Source organism: Vollenhovia emeryi, unplaced genomic scaffold, assembly GCF_000949405.1.
Source record: "Vollenhovia emeryi isolate VEMERY1.0 unplaced genomic scaffold, V.emery_V1.0 DF939165.1, whole genome shotgun sequence".
Classification (NCBI taxonomy): Eukaryota; Metazoa; Arthropoda; class Insecta; order Hymenoptera; family Formicidae; genus Vollenhovia; species Vollenhovia emeryi.
In genome coordinates this window covers 1,116,656-1,135,861 of record NW_011967201.1, presented here as the reverse complement: position 1 = coordinate 1,135,861, position 19,206 = coordinate 1,116,656, and the positions used below count along the sequence as shown (strand labels likewise).

The window sequence follows — 19,206 nt, the reverse complement described above, 5'->3', positions numbered from 1 at the left end:
TTCGGTTCCCTTTTTCGCGACGCGCGTCAAGTTATGCGTGGTCTACAATGCGAGTCGCAGAGTCGTAGTCGTAAGAATAATCGACTGCGATTGGTCAATTTCGTCAGATACGTAAGAATTGACCAATCGCAGTCGACTATTGTTACGACTACGACTTTACGACTTCTATGTAGACGAGGCTGAACGGCCGCTTTACGTTTCTCTCTGTCTACGTCTACGACTGAGGCAGTCTTAAGCCCGTATCAGACTACGGATTGAGATTGGGATTAGATTGAAATTTGACTAATCAGAGTAAAAGTTACTGAACTTAAGATTAGTAAACTTTACTGTGATTGGTTAAATTTCAATCTAATCCCAATCCCAATCCGTAGTCTGATACGGGCTTTAAGCGTTTACGGATTGTTCTCTGCCATCAGCCTTTAGCCTCGCGCATCTCCGCGAGTCCTTCCCGCCGGAATGTTCTCGTCGTTTCGCGCGATGCCATCTCGCCAGATTCGGCTCGTGTTTCCGCGCGCGATTGTTTCTCGTTCTCGCTGCACTTCGGTAATCGTCTTTTCTCTCGCGAGTGTCGCGTTGTGCCAGTGCGAGACGGAGGAGTCTGAGAGGAAGCGGCGGTCTAGGAGGCATCGGGCAACGGCGGAGCAACTTTATGGTAATTATTTTTTATTTCGTATAAAATTTATCTTGTTGTTTATTTAACATAATTTAAAAATTATTTTCTTGAATTGATTTTAATGTGAATCTTATAATTTTATGTTACAGAATCGACGCAGTTGAACTCCGCTGCTGCGCATCGCGGGTCGGTAAGTCGAAAACTTTTTTTATTAAGGCAACGAGTATACATCTCGTAATATATCTTGTAGATACAGAGATGTATATTCGTTGCCTTAAAATGGATAGGTTTCAAATGCTATGTCGAGCTCATTTTCCACTTTGAGAATCATTAAGTTACATGACAGAACTTAAGCGAAATATGGCGAATATTATTGATATATTCGTCGAGCTAATCTCTTGTAACCTATCCATTTTTATTAATGAATTGATATATAAATTAGAATACCATGACGTGAGATCCTAATATATTTATCGAGAACACTGAAATTTTAACTTATTTTTATATATTGTTTGCAGTTATTAATTTATTATAATATGCAAAGTTATAATATGCAATTACAATATCGATTGAAATTGTGAAAGAAGTTTCGTTTTTCTGGATCTCACATCATTTATTCTGTGTATGTACGTATGTGCAGGGTTGGGAAGTAGAACTTACAGTTCCAGTTTCCTTATTTTTTTTTTGGTAACTCTAACTTAACTTCGTTACTTTCTCTCCATCTGTAACTGTAACTTAACTCACTTACAGTAAGGGTTATTTTATGTATATTTTAAATCTCTACAGATCGCATTAGGTCTTGCATTTGCACATAAACGCTTTTATCGACACTTTACAATTAAAACGCAGATTTAATATTTTTATTTTCATTGCAAGAGAGTAACTGCAAAGTAACGATTCGTTACTTTTTTTTAGTACCTGTAACTGTAACGCGTTACTTTTCAGAATTGGTAACTTGTAACTGTAACTAGTTACATTTTTAGCGAAAAAAACTGCAACTGTAACTAGATACTTTTATACAGTAACTTCCCAACCCTGCGTATGTACATACGTGATATATGTACTGTCAAGATGCGTCTCGCATGAATACATGCAGTCACACGCATCTTTGTATTTTCGCGGTCGGTTTTCGCGATCGGTTTTTACAGAAAAATTTTCCAGAAATTATTGTTTAATTTTATTCACATTATAAATTTTAATTTATCGTGAAATATGATTAAAATCATTCTAACGCGAAATAAATTTGTTTCTATATCTACTTAAATTTAAAATTCAAAGATCAAGTTACGAAGAGTTAGTTAATATTTTTGAATAAATAACGAAAGTAAAAATTAATTTGATACGTATACAGTAAAGTTTTTTTTAATTAATATTCTCTTTTAATTAACTTCTCGTGATCATGCATTTTTCGATACGATCGACTCTCGTAAATTCGAACTGTACAGAATATTTGTCGGTGACGATAACCGACTGGAAGGAGTTATCTTCCTTCTTGATCTCTGGTCAAAATGATCAGATTGTATGGCCAGGAGCAACAAAAGGTATGTCCAATCTGGCCCAACGAGGGAAGACTAGATACAACGAACTTAAGTGGTTACTATTGGCCACTCTGATGTATTGTATGATTTCTATTTATTTGTTATAATTTGGGTGGGTTCTGCTTCTATGCTTTTATTATATATGCATACATTCTCGCATTTGTGCGAGAGTGAAACCCCTATTAAATCCCGCGGGCGCGTTAAACTCCAAATCAAACCTGTAGAAAATCGCGTCGCGGTTAGTTAGAGATTAGTAGGTTTATTATGTTGAAACACGGATAGATAGAAAATGGATAGGTAGGTCTGCAGATCGGAGTAAGAGTAGGTAGGGATTCGGATAGGCAGGGACAGGGGGGCATAATTCGATAGTTTAAAAGAATAAGTAACATAAATTAACGAAGTAACAATAACTTTAATGTAATAAGTACCTAAAAAGAATTTCGTGTTACTGTACACATACCGAATATTTTATATGTAGCGGCGGGAGAAATATTGTAGGCATTGTACAGAATTATATTTTTAATTTTATAATGCAATTATTTCCTTTATAATATTGTATGCACTGTGTAAAGTAAATTATAAGAAAAATGAAACAAATAATAAAAATGCAAGAAACCAAATTCTAAAGAAAAGAGGACCGTCGATTAAACGCGGCGGGGGTGGTGGAGGGCCTCTATATATATATATATATATATATATATATATACATAAATATACACTGAGAAAAATGCCCGATTAAATATAATCGGATAATTTCATAATACACATAATAAACAATTACATAATACCAAACGGATATATCCAATTAAAGTGTATATCCGGTGAAAAGTATGACCGGTTTTTCAATAAAATTTCATCGGTAACTGCATTTCATCGGATAAATTTCATCAGATGTATCCATAATTTAATCGGAAAAATTCACTTTCGAAAACACTATTTAATTGGTTCATCCGATGGAAATTTTTCTCAGTGTATATATTAGAGCTGAAATTTTTCTTCGAAGATTTTCAATTTCGAAGCTTCGAATCTTCGAAGATTCGAAGCTTCGTAGAAATTATTCGAGAATTGAAGTTTTCGAATTTTTCGAAGATTCGAAGTTTCGAAGTTTCGAAGTTTCAAAAATTCGAAGTCAACTAATGTATTAAGGATAAAAACAATAACACATTTTGCAAAATTAATCGTTTTTACTATAACTGTGAACTAATTAAATGCCAACTAATTAATATCATTACAAGTATAAAAAAACAAATGTTCTTTTTGTCGGACACATTTTTGTCCATTCGCTCATAAAAATCCTACAATTAATTCGAAGGAAATAAATTTTCTATCATTAACATTTCATCTTATTAACTATTTCTTTTTACTGCCTGATACAGATGATAGATACAGATGATAAATTAGGTTGGTCTTTGAAAGCTTATATCTTAATGCATTAGTTGACTTCGAATATTCGAAACTTCGAAAATTCGATATTCGAAGTTTCTTCGTTTCTTCGGATACTTCGAAGCTTCGAAGTTGCGAACTTCGAATAATTAAGACCACTAGTATATATATATATATATATATATATATATCATTGTAAACTTATTGATGGAGGGTTAAAGTCGAGAGATAAAACCTGCAAACGAGTATCCATTATAAAATGGCTGTATTTAGGGGCAACTCGATACATGTATTGCATTTCACCAGTACACAGTGTTCACCACTTTTTATGACGTGTAATATTACAGTACATAATGTTACGGTAACATGGTCGCGTACGTTTAACATCACATAACAGACACACACGTACACACAATACACACATATGCGCGAACAGGCATACAGTTAACTCTTTTCTGAATCCCTGTCCTCTCTGACTTTTCTCCACTCTAGGACGAAACGCGAGTAGAGTATTCGCTTGAAAGGTCGCGGTTAACAGATAGATTAAGAAAATAATTGAACAATATTTCAGGTAAGAGTGATAAAACGGATTTGTTCGCACTATCCCACTTCTGTTTCACGCGATTTCTTTAAATTTCAATTTCCCTCGTATTAAAATACTGCATCTCCCTCTTCTTCATTTCCTATAAGCCCGCCCTTATCCCTTGATTATTTGTATAAACATTTTTGTTTGCTTGTTGCAATGACAGCTGCAACAGCCAGTTTTTACAGCTTATTTTACCTCGTACTATAATATTAAATTTTTGTTAAATTTTGATTATTGACCCGAAGCTATCTCGGACATTATCCGAGTGTATTTGTCAAGATGACGCCTTAGTTTGGTTAATTTACCGTCGCGGAATATTTTTACAATTTCCTTATTGATCGCCAAATTCTTGCGAAGAAGCCAATTAAGCGTGAAAGCAATCATAGAATACTCTTTATACGAGATCTCGTCTCATCACACGTATACATATACTAAATGCACTCAATTGCATACACCAAATCATATCTATCACTTTATACGAATAGCCCTTTTTTTTAATGTATCCTCGATATAAGTGATAAATTGACTCTCAAACATGTAACATCGGAAAGCGAAGCACGTAATCGAGAAGGTCTCGTAAACTCAAATGAGAGCGAGAAACCAAGTGACTAATTACACCGTAAGAGCTGCAGTTACTCGAAACACAACTGCTTACAAATGTTAAACGCGCAAACGCCTTGAATAATTACACCAAACTCGCAACAACAACAACAACAACAACGCGGATACAAACCGTTTGGGAAAGTCGCTCGCGATCTATAGAAAACATGTTCGTAATAATTTGCGGAGTAACTCCAGTTAACGTACAGCAGCATCGAGTAGTACGCACAAAAAGAAAGATAAATAATAACGACAAACGTATTTTCTTCCCTCCTTTGCCAAATATATGCTCGTACACGTATTAAGTCTATCGTCGTAAAAAGTCGCGTTTAGGCCTGCTTGTCGCTTGAGAACACGTTTCGCCATAACGCAATAATAACTATTTAGATACTTCACTCTAGAAAAATAACGTCATGGACATTCCTCGTCGCGGATATTCGTCGTTACAACGCCTCGTAGCCTTCCTTAATTTTTTCTCTCAAGTAAAAATATAAATATCTCGTTCACAGCGCGATATAGCTCCCCATGTAGTTCCATTTATTGTTTTCTTTTTTTCACCTTCCATCTCTCTTCTTATTACGCCGTATCGAAGATTAGGCGGTAAGTCTAATCTTCGATCGTCTCGCTTCGTACGTTTCTTCGCGTCGCGTTCCCTCGGGACGTGACTGTCTCCAATGGAAGAAAATCGCAGAATTGCCAGGTTCTTTTATCTACAAATATAACGAATAAACGATCCAACTATTATTGGGAAATGAAAGCTGATAATCGCTGTGCTGAACGTATTCACCTTAGCTTCTCTCCCCAGCGAGAAATGACCTGTCGGTCGACAATTGACAACCGTCGAATTGATGTCGAACTCGATGATATCGAAAGATAAAATTTAACAGCGCGATCGATCATATTAATACAAATGATCCGAATAACCGTTGTATATATATATTTTTTTCTTCTCCTAACTGCGACTTCTGAGAGAATTAACAATGAGCTGGGATTTTCTTCCACCGAAGATATCTCGATGTCTCGATTGTGCAAGAAACCGGGACCCCTGTCGGACGTTTTCTCACTGCTAGCTAGACGGAAATATAGAAATACACGCACATACTTGCTCGGTAACATGGCTTGTACTCCCCATAACGTTTAACAAAGTTAATGAAAGACATTTCCTTATTACAACTAGTTTGAACATCGTCGTGTCTCGGCCGCGGTGTCGGGTGGATCACACGATTATTGCCTGCTCTCGCGATTCCATCTGATTTTTCTTCTCGCGTGGCATTTAGGCGCAAAGAAGTTTCACCACGCGACTCTAAAAGGAAAAACGGTCGCTGAAAAGACAATCGTGAGGAAGGCGCGCTCGCCTCCCCCCGTCGTTACTGGCTGAAATGAACGTAACGAGCCGCCTCACCGTTCCGGTCCACGCGGAAAAAGAAAAGTCTCCCCCTCGATAAAAGTAATCGGCACACAAGCGGAGAAACTAGAATGACGCAACTTCTCAAACGACGCCCAAAGGATGCAACGTTGAAAAATGTTGCATGCCAAGCACACGATTTCCCACGTTGCCTACAATCACACCCTATAAATCGTTTCGTAAGAAAGCGGTGTAATCGGACCGGTATAATACGACAAAATCGCAGATCCTTAATGAACGGAAGATCGTGTCGCTTAGTAGCGACAGCCCTCGCAATTGTTATACAACCTAGTTACACTTACTTAACAATTATCATTTAATTATCGTACGTCTAAGGTAATCAGGTTCTTCCACGCGTATCTATTTAACGTATATGTAATTTGATTATTATGTGTTTTTTTTTGCGGTATTTCAACGTGTGTTTGATATTAAGCTAGCTGATATTACACCCCTCGCTTGCTCGCGTTGCTTAGGCGAACTTCGAATCATCCTCCGAAGTGATTTAGGTGCCCCGAAGTCGCTCGTTTTACAGGCTGCGCTCGAAATATCGATTCCGAAATCGGCATGAATTCCAAAAGGTCGCGAAGCGCCGTTAAAAGTGAGTGAATCAAACACGCGGGGCTCGGTTAATTAGGGGGGCAAATAACGGTACCGCTCCGTCTTTCGTAAAGAGACGAAAATATATAATTTGCACAGTGCGCGGTGGTATCAGAAATTTCTGTGGGGAATATATAATATATATGTATATTCAAATAGAGTTACGCTCAAGGGAGAATGCGAAATGTCTTTAAATCATTTACACCAACGCGCGCGCGTTCATTTTCTCTTAATTTTATATAAATTCTCTTTAGTTCCGTAACAATACGTAAATGTAAATAATCTGTAGTATTTATATAACTTTTATTAATTCTCTCGTCTTTAAATAATCGTTTGAATAGCTTTTGTCTTATCATGAGTTGTACAGTCGGGAGCACTGAGGTTGCGACACTTTTTTTTTTATAAGTTTACGAACGCGCAAAATAATTCAGGATCCTGAATTTTTTGCGCGTTCGTAAACTTATAAAAAAAAAAAGTGTTGCAACCTCAGTGCTCCCGACTGTACTTTCATTCCGAGCGAAGAAAGTCGATGGTGTAATGTATATATCTCGCGAAAATTTGTCCCTTAGACTAGCCCTATATTTTTGTAACAGTAATAAAAGTAACGCGGGAGTTATCAACGAAATGATTCGCTCCGCTAGTCGATGCCGCTACGATCGCCAAGATGAGACGTGAAAGTTTCGCTTCGAGCGTCGCGCAAAGTGTCCTCGCGCGAGACACTGCAAGGAGATCTCATTGACCCGCGCAATTTCTACAATCTCCGTTCATATAATTGCGAACGGTTTAGCCTATCGAGCTCGCTACTCAAATGGCTGGCTTGCGGGCAGCGATCGACGATAAAAGCAGAATGTAACGGAGAAGAGTCTCGATTAAATATACGTCAGAGGGAAGACTCACGTTCCTTTACTTCTGGAGGGCAACGTTAAAACGTACAGGGTGTCCAGGGGAATATATATACGCGTACTCTCCTTCTTTCCTCGAGATACATATGTTTGGCATGTATACAATGAAAATTTGGATTCTCAACGCAAGCGTGTGTTTCCAAGACATCCTGTACGTAGGTAATTAACGGCAGGTCTGCGAGCGGGCCAGGGACATTCGTTGGCTCCTGAGCTTCCCGGCTCGCAAAACAATTTGATAGAGAATATATAACTTGTATATGTATGCGTATATATAATGCAATGTAACGCGTGTAGGGCGTCCCAAGCATCGTGCACTCTTTCCGCGCGAGATTGTCCGACAATTGTCCGAGGAAATTCCGTTCAATTCCGCAATCATTCAATTATCAAATACTTCGGTAAATGAGAGCCGTGGATAAAAAGAGTCTGTAAGAGAATCCAAATGTAAAACTGGATCGATCAAGGAAACACAATTCCGTCACTTTGTTTCCATTTTCTCTCGCGTTAAATTATTTTCCTTTAGTTTTACCGCGACTCCTTGATCCACGATAACCGCGGCAGAAAGAGAGCGCGCGACTTTTGCGATACACCCTGTAAAAAATGTCAATACAATACAGTGCAATGCAATGCATCGCGACGCAATGCCGTATGATTCGTATTACGCTGCACAGCAGGATTTGGCGTAAAGTGTAATCTATAAAAATATCTCTGCTCTGGAGCAAATGATAATATAACAATAAATATCTCCAAGTTCCCCGAGAGATCGATTCTCGCGCCGAACAAAAATGTAATCGCGGAGGAGTGGGGTAGGGGAGAGAGAATTCTTTCACTTCGAGCACGAAGAACGTTCACCTCCTGACTCTTTGAGGGATGATAGGAACAATTTATGTACCACGTAATAGTAGCTATCGGATTTACGTAACTGCCCAAACAACACGTGCGTCTAAAAGGCGCCTTTAAGACATCTTTAACTCATCTTTTAGATATGTATGTTTAAAAGACGACTTAAAGATGTCTTGAAGATGCCTTTTAAACATGCGTGCTGCATGGATGGTGGTACAACATGGGTATTATTATCAGTTTCCGTATCGATATTATTGCGATTAGAACGACGGATGTTGCGATGTTAACAATCGCCTGTCTTTTCACGTAAACGTACCAAACGCACATTGACTTTTACCCCTCAAACAGTTAGGATAATTATCACTTTAACGAATACAAAGTGCGTTCAATATAATTGAAATGTAAAAAGCCTTACGCTGCGTTTTTGAGCGTACAGACACGATTCTTGCATTTTGTTTCTCGCGATAACATTTTCTTCTATCGTGTCGTCAGGCGATCTATTCCTCTTATGCATATGGTATAGAAACTCACTGCACGCTTACGTCGAACAATCCTTTTGTACTTACACTTGCGCGCGTCGCACTATCACCGATACTAGGAAAAGAAAGCTAGGCGAAGTCACACCGTTACAAAATTTCACGCAAAATAAGCAAGTTGAGATCGTCAGATCCCAAAAATTGTCTCGGAAACCTTGATACTTTGAAAGCAACTGTCGCGTATTGGAATTTTTGTGATTCCCAAGAATAACTTTAATCGTATCAAAGAAAGTAGGCTCTTAATTTTCGTTTAATCCGAGCATCATTTGTTTGCGGTTAGAAACAGAATTCTGTGATAAAAATGGAGATTTGATGGAAGAAAAGTGTAGATTTCGTAAAAAAAAAGGATTTTGCCGTAGATAGAATTTCACGAAAAAGAAGAAAATTTGAATTGTCGTTGAAAGAACCAAAATTATTCTTAAATAACTGCGACTATTAGCTGAACTTATTCCACGTTAAAACTTAATTATTTCTCGTATACCAATTACGCATAAACTCGCGAATATCGTCATTCACGAATGAGAACTAATTAGCACTAACTTTGTTCGAGGGCGAGAGATACGAAACGGATAGTGAGAAATCGTAAGTGCGTGACGCCGCGACGAACAAATAGCGACACGTGCCGTTGACGCGCAGTGGCTTATCTCATTGTCGGCGTTGTATAGGTACATAATTTCAGGATACTTAATTGTTTGGAACGGACCTGCGTATATATCTGTTCCCCTCGGTGGCTCTCACCGAAGTTAAACCATTAGAGATATTGTCGTTCGGACGTAATACATTGCTATTTGTGACGTATTATCAAGTTGACGCTTTTACTTTCTCCCTTATCTATCGGCGTCTCGCCGGTTCGCCGTGCTGATATTCGCTCAGGTGCCCGACTCTCCAGGTCGCGGTGTTTCGAGTCGCGGTGCTTTCGGTACCTCGCATCACCATCGAACACGAGCGGGTTCGTTACGAGCGTCGACGACGAACAGAGCGTAGTCGATCATCTCTCGAGCGTATCGGTAGATCGAAAAGTATGCAATCAACGTAGCGTTTATTGTGAAACGGTGCTACCCCAATGGAAAGAAAGACACTGCGCGGTGGGACATCTCGCTCCGAGATATATAAGCGTTAAGAAAATATATTATTGTCAAAAGCACGACTATCTCTTCGCTTGCATATTTCGCGTGTTGAAGCGCCTCTGTTCTATTACGTTGATTACATAAACGTCTTCCCTCTCCGCCTCTCTCTCTTTCTCTCTCTCTCTCTCTCTCTCGCTTGGTACGCTTCATAAAACTATGATGCACCATCGAGAAAAGACTACCATAAGTTTCGTAGTCCAAGCGACCGGAAAGTAGCGCTACAGTTTGTTCAACTGATGAAAAACTAGACGCTATTTAAAAGAATTGTGAAAGTAAGCTGTAAAGGTCGAACTTTCTTTGCATTGTAACTAATTGAAACTCGTTTTTTACAACTTAACTAAATGCACTCAAGTCGAAAAATGAGTATTTTCGTCACGTCATGGCAGTATTCTATCGGAGACGCGACGTGAACGATTTATCCCGAAAATAACGCAAGTCAAACTCTGAAGGTTCAAAGACAGGTACATTACGTCTTTCTCCATTTCAACTTATTGCGCCCCAAAATTTAACTCGGACCATCTTCACGGTAAAACCGCCCACGTTTCGGGCTGTTCGAGAAAATCAACGGCTCTGCCAACGATCGCAGCTTTCGCCTGCGAAAGTAATATACGTTTGCGTTAATCGTACGTCACGCGTCATATGTACAGGTAATCGTATCTATCAAATCATCAAGGTCCCTCGTATTCGCGACAACCTGAACTCCCGTCGCTGTTGTGGCGTCCTTTCGAAACGAACGCGCATTCGGTAACACGCGGTGGGCTCGCCGTTAAACGTAACGTTATCGTCGATCGGATCGGATTAGAGAGTAACAGAATTTATTGTCTGCCTCTATGCCTCCCGCAATCACCATTTCGACGAGCGCTCCAATCGCCTTTTACGTTTCGCTCGTACTTGGAAAGAAAAAAGTTCGAGTTGCCCGGACCTCGAAACACGCGCGTTTCACCCGGAGTCTCTCTTGAAAAAGAGAAACACTAATCGCCCTTCGCATCCTTCTTTCTCCCATTTTATCTTTCAGCGCACGTACGTACAGTCAATCGGTATAAAATTGTAAAACGATTTTACGATATATATTCAAGCTTTTGAATGCGAATAGTTCGATTTAAATAAAAAACGAAAACTGCGAGATGCAGATTAATGCGCGAGGCAAGAAAACGTTTAAAATGAAGAAAGGAATATTTCAATTTGTATGCCTCAACTACTCCTTACTTACATTTATATTATTCTGTGGTAACAGTTTGTTTCCACATTTTATTGATTTAGTCGATGTTATTTAACGATGCAAGCAATTTAGAATAATTATTCTATCTTTTCTCTTTAAATTGTTACCTTAAATTTTCGCTTAACACGGTGTTTCGTATTTTTACTCTTGCAAACCCGACGAAAGAAACTGTATAATCATTATGTGGAAAAATTCCACTACAGCTTATTTTACTTCATCAGTTTAGATGCCTCTTCAAGTAGTAACCGATATCGTTCATCAATTTGTAAATGTTCTTTGTCGGAGATCCAATCTTTCGCTCACGTGTTACAGTCGGTACGTTTAAGAAGACAAACGCGCAGAAGAATCACGTAGGTTCCGTTACTCGTTCGCGTATAATATAAATCGTAATAGAAAATTCAATAAAATAATAGAACAACAGAACAATCTATGAAAGATTCCAGAGAACAATGGACGCGCAGAAAATGAAACGGAATTACTCCGATTGATAGTACGCTCGCTCTATTATCACTTTGACCCTCTCGTCCCTCTCGCGCTGCCAGTCGCGCGCGTTTTTCAACTTCCGTCTCGTGCCGGGTCGGAATGCGCGCGCGTGCATGCGTGCGTGCGTGGGTGCGTGCGTGCGTGCGCGAGCGTGCGGGCGTGTATGTGTGTGGAGCGCGGGCGGCGGAGAGGACGTATGTACATACAGTGTATTAAATATACGTGTATATATACACATATGTATATATATATGACTATCTACAATGTATTTTACGAATGTTTTCTCTTCTCTTGCCTCAACATAGCAACACAGCATCACGTATAGTATATAATAATCCACGTGTACACAGCTCGTTTATACTCGCGACCGCCTTTTCCTCCATCTGTCACTATGGGAGTCGCTAGGTGCTACCTATGGGTCTACGTCGCGCGTGCTAACGCGCGGGGCTCGTTTTCTTCTTTTCTCTTACGTAACACGTCTAAAGGTACATACATACCGCGACATAATCCGCACGTAGCTCGCGCGCGCTCCTGAACCCGACGACGCGAGCGGCGAGCGGTGCTGATTGCGCGACAGCGGAGGACACGTCGCGCCACATTTGTCATCCTCTGAGGGACCGCGACGCACACGAGCCCGCCGTGTCCGCGTACGAAGGGGTGCTCGCGCGTTAATCACCCTGGTTGAATTGTCCCCGCGCAAGAGAAGCTGCCTTTTCTCTTTGTGCGTCTCTGCTAAAAAGCCACCGCCACGTACCTAACGACCATAGGCACCTGTTAACTATCACAATGGCAACTATGGTCGTTTGGGTGTCTAACGAGGGATTGTCGCGGCATCAGCTCCGTCCGAGGCTTCACCAACGAGCCCGTTCAGGTCGTTAGATTTGTTCCTCCGGTAATGAAGAATTGAACACCGTACGAACGGTCTTTCCGAGTCTCGTACGGTCCTACGGTGGCAGCCGCTCCGCTTGAAATTGTTCCCATAGGAATAACGTGAAAAACGCTCAGACTGCCGGCTCTTCCGAGACACACCTTCAACCAGGGCACTCGGTCCACTCGACTCGGCGATTGATTACGGAAACGCGCCACCGCGGACTATCGGTCAGTTGACGCTACGTGCGAAAGCGCCAGGGTGTCAACATCTCGACTCTTCGGCGTGTCGGCGTGCCCGCTCTAAAGTTACTAACAATCGAGGAAGTGATGGCGATGAGAGGGCGACGGCAAGGACGGGAGACGTGTGTATTGTTACCTGTGTGTCACTACATTTGCGCGCGTTCTGCGTGTAGTACAAGCGGTAAAAACACTCCAAGTACGGGTACCTTTCGTGCGCGTCGCGTTCTAAGGAAACGAGCGACGCAAAAGGAATATCGTATAATAATAATATTATAACATACGTATATATGTATATATATATTACGTTAACATATCGTGTATACTAGTATATACTTCAGGACTGTCTCGCGGGGGCGCTCAAAGGGGCGTGGAAAGCTAGGTAACTTCTAAATTGTCGCCCGCTCCGTAAAATTACCGGAGGGGAGATAAAGATTAGGGGTACGTAAAAGTCTAAACGAAGCTCGGTTGATTGTTCCGGGTCGCGCCTCCCTCCCCCGTCGTTTGGACATATGTTCTCTGTTTTTCTTTTATTTTACCGTACGTTACCGTTATACCTAAAAACTTCAAGTACTCGTCTAAGATTAGTCCGAAGGAGCGCGAGGTGTATCTGTGTATATAATGCGTGTACGTAATATGTGCAAAATTCGCGGAAGAAAGTCTCTCCTCTCGGTTGTCCGGTCGTAAAGCCGAAGATTCGCTACTCTCGCGCGACCGAGACTCGCGCGTCCCGCTCGAGGAGCCAGGGACCTCCCGGATGCCTTCCCCGATTCTCTACCTGCGCTACTTACGCGCGAAACCTTCGACACATCGCTCGCGAAGCCTTAGCTATATATATAGAGTAAAATTGGTATGTTCCGCGCGATCGAAATCGCGCGATTTCGCTTCCGCGATCTCGCAGCGCCGTACTATCGCCGCGGTCGATGAGCTTCCTGATCGTTCCCTCGACGGCCCTGGGGATGCGGTGGTTCCGCCGGGCATGAGACGACTTCTCGTTACGATCCTACGAAGTCGAGGAACTTGAGTGGCGGATCCATTTCTCTTTTTCTCCGTCGTGAGTCCTCCCGTTGCCTCGGGCATCTCCGAATATCTATACCTTCCTTCGATCCCCGAACTAATTTTTCGACATCAGGATCGACACGAATTCTGAAACACAATCGATCCCGATTAGCATTCAATGTACAATTTAGCCCCGGTTTCACTAACGTTGTTTCGTTCCTTGTCTCTTTCCGACTGTTGCTTTGGACAGAGACGAACACGAATTAAACTAACAATTAGATTAAGCGACGTTTGGTGAAACCGGGTCTTAATAATTGGTGATAACAATTGTTCACGTGTTATATTTCCTAAATCAGATTTGTGAGATTTATGAGAAGTGTATAATAAAATTCACGGGTATTCTTATTATGCATTTCATCATTAGGCCCGGTTTCACCAAACGTCGCTTAACTTTAATTTTAGTTTAATTCATGTTTGTCTCTTTTTAAAGTGACAGTTGAAAAGAGACAAAGAACGAATTAAGCTAAGCTTAAAGTCAAACAACGTTGGTGGAACCGGGCCTTAGCTGCAAAGCTCGCTAAAAACATACGCATATTAGACACACGCACACAGTTTACTTTCTTTTTATATAATTTATTATATATTTATAGTTTTGATTCGTTGCTCTACGGTTTTACACTGCGTCGTAATATTAAAGATATTTTTTGCCCCCATCTTTCTCGATACCGCGGCACTTTTACCTAATTTTATCTCAAACTATTGTTCGAGGATTACAAAAGCGACAGATATTAAAATTCACTCGTTTCAAAAGACTCGAATGTAATAAGATTCTCTCGGGTAAGAATCCGGTAAGAATGTATATTTATATTTTCTAACAGTTACGTTTATACGAGCGTAAATTATAATCGCTGAGGATAAACACGAGTAATAATCTTTTCCTCACTCGCGAATAAATAACAGAAACTTGATATTATATCCGACACAACTGGCTATAATTTAAGTAGAAGAGATTTATCGCGAAAAATATTACCCCAGCCAGGATTTTCGCTCCGGATAAATTCTAAACATATTAGGTCTAAACGTAGGGGCGAGGGAAACGCGTTACCTTCGTAGTTGACCATTCCGTCGCCATCTAAATCCGCCTCCTTAATCATATCGTCGACCTCCTCTTCGGACAGCTTCTCACCGAGATTCGTCATTACGTGTCGCAGCTCCTTCGAGGATATTAAGCCGTCGTTGTTCTTATCGAACACTCTGAAAGGGAAGCAGGGCAAAGTGCTAAATTGCCAGGCTTATCTACATCTCGAAAACACTATTGTCCCCGCGGGCGAAAGTTGCCTCGGGACCTTCTTTCAATGCGATTGTCCCAGGGGCAATTAGACACTCGGAGTTCTTACAATAGCGGAGAGCTTATTACCGGAACGCCTCGCGAAGCTCGTCCTCCCCGTCGGCGCTCTTCATCTTCTTCGACATCATCTGCAGGAATTCGTTAAACTCGATGGTGCCGTTGCCATCCTGATCCACTTCGTTCACCATATCGCGCAGTTCCGTCTCTGAAAGAGGACGACGCATTGCCGCTTGCTTTATACATCGATGTCCCGGACGTACGTTCGAGATTCGCGTGGGGCAAATCACTCACCCGATGGTCTTTGACCGAGAGACCGCATAACGACCCCTAATTCCGCCATCGTAATCGTGCCATCTTCGTCCTTGTCGAAGAGCATGAATGCTTCTTTGAATTCTGAAATAACGGGATTTCTCGTCGTTATCGTGCAGATCATTACCGTGCTCGAGACAAATGGCTATTGTTCGGTACACTTGAAACGACTTCTCGGGCGCCTCATTATGCACTGATTAATTGTTAATTGCAAAGCTCGATGGAAACATACACTATATACGTACACAGTGCTTTGTTCTATTCTCATTTCTTATATTAACATTTTCTATCAAGACCGCTCTAGATTAATCTATTATTCGTGTTAGATTTCATAATAGAATTCCCGTGCACTTATCGTATATATTTCATATATTTTCCCCTCTTTGTGTATTCAAATTTTTCAGGGCACGTCAAATTACAAATAGAATTCAATCCTGAATTATGGCTAAACTTTAGCTTCGAACTTTTGGATCGGTAATTTCTTTTACACGCAGCTTTTCACGCAAGGAATTTCTTTAATTGATATCTCAATTATCTGACAAGTAAAGGAAGAAACTAAAATATGTGTACGTAATATATTTTAATTAACTTCTTTTAATATACCTATTGCCATCTACAAAGGCTTTCTTTTCCGTCCCGTTTTTGTCCAGTATTATTATGAGGGACAAGATATAACCAGAAGAACACAAATGTCGCGGCGAGTTAGAGCGTGTGTTGTATATAATCAATATCATCGCGTGTCAACGATGATGTTATTAGAAATAACGAGCCATCCGCGTGGTGGTAAAAGTTACGTCGTCAATTATTTATGTTCGGCGCGTTTATTCGTTTAGATCATCTAGTAAAACAGTGTTCATTGCCGGTATCTTTTCATCTACCATGTTCTGTGTCTTTTAAATTATTTCAAACACTTACATTAACTGACTCAGCATCGAGACATTAGGTAAACGGGAAAAACTACTGCCAACTGGCACGCACTTACACCACATAACAATCAACTTTATGTCCCTCACGTGTCTGGCGACGCGTCGAAATGTCATTCTTATATGAACAAGATGAATAAGTAACAATAATTGGTGCAAATAAAAAAGATATCGATTACGAAGAATATCGTTAAGGATACAAAGTATTTTGTGTATCGTGTAACGCAAAATGTTAAAAGTAAATTTCAGAATTGCCGCAAATTTTTCGTTAATTTAATTAGAAGATTGCATAATGAGTCAACTCACCTGCTACCTGGTCTTCTGTGAGTCCATACTCGGACTGAAACAGAGAAAAGGACAAACGTCCTATCATCCCGTACGCATAACGCATCTAGAGATTATGTTTTTCTAATTACACGCGTGAATGCACGCAATACTAAGCGCCACCTCAAAGTACTGCCTCTTAATTATGGGCGAATGACTTTGCTCTAACTACTACTCTTCTATGACCCGCTCTCGCATGATACAGAGAAGATACCGAAGAAATTTTGGCGAGATGCCCGACGCCAGAGACTCCGGCGCGAAGGGAGGTCGTACAATGAATTATTAATAATAACGTGTCGCAACGTGATAGCGAGTCTCGCGACAAAACGGCGCAATTGGCTGTACGAGTGAATTTTACTACGTCCACGACCTCCCCGGATAAAAATTGCCTTTTCAATTTCCATACGTCGCGCGGAAGCGTTGAAGCTCTTGCCATCCACTCTCTAGAAGTCAATCAGTGCACTGTTGCCAGTGATAATTGACTTTCAGACAGCAGAGATCTGCGTTCTTACTTACACTCAACTGCCTAATTTGACTGTCTATCGTGCTGGTCAATCTGCGCAACTGTCCGTACGCGTGCGTGTATTTCTTTTCTGTCTCCGCCATGGTCGAATGCCGCACCGAGAAACCGGAAGTGTCCGTTAACGCGAAACGTTAGCCGGCCAGTGGCTACGTCTGAGCCTCGTCGCGATTACCGTGGTGTCGCCGTCGAGACCGGCATTTCGATCTCATTTTACAATCGCGTCATGCGCGACGTTTCCGCCGATGCGCGAAGACAGTGAGAGAAAGGGGAAGCGTAAACCGCACTTTTATCGCGATCTCCCGGGATAGAGAGGTCGGCGCATATATTTGTGGCACTCGGAAGCTGCTCGGGATCGAACTAATATTTATCGACTACGGGCTTCCTCAAGGTCGTTGCTGGTACCGAGAAAGAGAGATAGTGAGGCACTACGTATCCGAAAGACGCTTTTCGCCATCGTCGCGATTGCTTTCCGTTTACTCGGATAAAGTCGAGGAGACGATGTTTGAACCGCCGGGGCGGCTTTAAGGCCGACGGAGATCTCGGGCGTCGTTTTTTCGCGGTGAAAATGAAACGTCGAGAGCGACGATCACGTCGAATCGGGCGACCGTGTGCACGATATTCCGCGGCAATCACATGGGCGACACTACTCGAGGATGTGATAGCTCGCGGATGAGTAAAAATAGCCGACGTGTGGCATAGAGAAATACGGAGCTCACGGAGTACGAACTTCGCGCGCCTCGCAATTCGAAGTCGAGAGAACGAGAGTCGACGTTTCACTTTCTCGTCGCACTTCGCTCTTGCGGCCTTCAGCTCTCGCGGTCGCGCACACGCACGTTCGCGTACGCCTCGAAGACGAGGGAGAGACGCAACTTGCCGCCGCGACTTCCGAACGTTCGGCACCGAGCGCAGACGGACGCCCGGAGATGTCCGCGCGATGACAAAGACGCGTCTGTTTGGAACTTTGGCAACCTTAGTCTGTTTTTAACTACCAGGTCCCCTCTACGGTTAGAGACGCTTAGGCGACTGCTCCCTTCCCCGCTTCTGGTCCACGTTGCATGGACAGATACTTTGCTCGTCGTGTCATCTTGCGCGTTAACGAGTACGGGGATGAACTTCCGCCACTGTAAAGTTGGCAGCTCATTTGTAAAAATCGAAAGTTTCAACACTTCCGCGTTTGCATATAGTCCTGCAGTTCCTAAAATAAAGTTTGGAAACGGTTACATTGATTAGAAAGAATAAAATGACGTTTGAAAAAAAGGTGCTAACTTTGCGTGACACCTCAAGTTGCGAAAAGAATCATTTCAATTACAAAATCTGATAACTACTATAAAATTCTATAAAAAAACTATAAAATTCTACACGCGGAACTGTAAAGGGTGTTATAATTTCTGATGAAATTTAACGATTTAGTTTCACTCGTTAACTATTTTTTAATCAATTTCTAATCTCACAGCCAGTACCTTATTCTCTAAAAATGTACACGGAGAGAATTTTCTTTCAAAATTTGCCCCGAAAATCATGCAATCGTGGAACAACATGGCATTTTGAAGTACTTTATGAATTTTTTAAATGTCATATTGTCCCACGATTACATGATTTTCAGGATAAATTTTAAGAAAAAAAATCCGTGCACGGTTCCGACCGATTTTTTTGACAGTTCTCACATAGTTCCGACCATTTTGACAACATTTCAACAATAGTTCCGCCCGTTAACTATTTCAAAAACAATTTTCCAATCTGTCCGCTGGCACCTCGTTTGTGGAAAGTATGCAGTGCTGCTAGTTTCGATCGACTTTCTGACAGTTCTTGATAGTTCTCGCATAGTTCCGACTAGTGTTGTAAAA

General features: G+C 41.3%; 1 protein-coding gene across 2 annotated transcripts in view; it reads right to left on the bottom strand.

Annotated features, from left to right (window-relative positions):
- Positions 1–10,110: 10,110 nt before the first annotated feature.
- The window catches only part of LOC105564418 (neo-calmodulin-like), a 45,816-nt gene continuing 36,720 nt past the window's right edge, over positions 10,111–19,206 (bottom strand). For both annotated transcript variants that reach the window (XM_012016764.1, XM_012016765.1), the window contains 5 exons: positions 16,822–16,855; positions 15,575–15,676; positions 15,353–15,488; positions 15,041–15,189; positions 10,111–14,082 (listed from right to left, as the gene is read on the bottom strand). In XM_012016764.1, the coding sequence (XP_011872154.1) occupies positions 14,051–14,082; positions 15,041–15,189; positions 15,353–15,488; positions 15,575–15,676; positions 16,822–16,855 (453 nt within the window). In that variant the 3' untranslated portion in view covers positions 10,111–14,050. The remainder of the gene's footprint in view (positions 14,083–15,040; positions 15,190–15,352; positions 15,489–15,574; positions 15,677–16,821; positions 16,856–19,206) is intronic.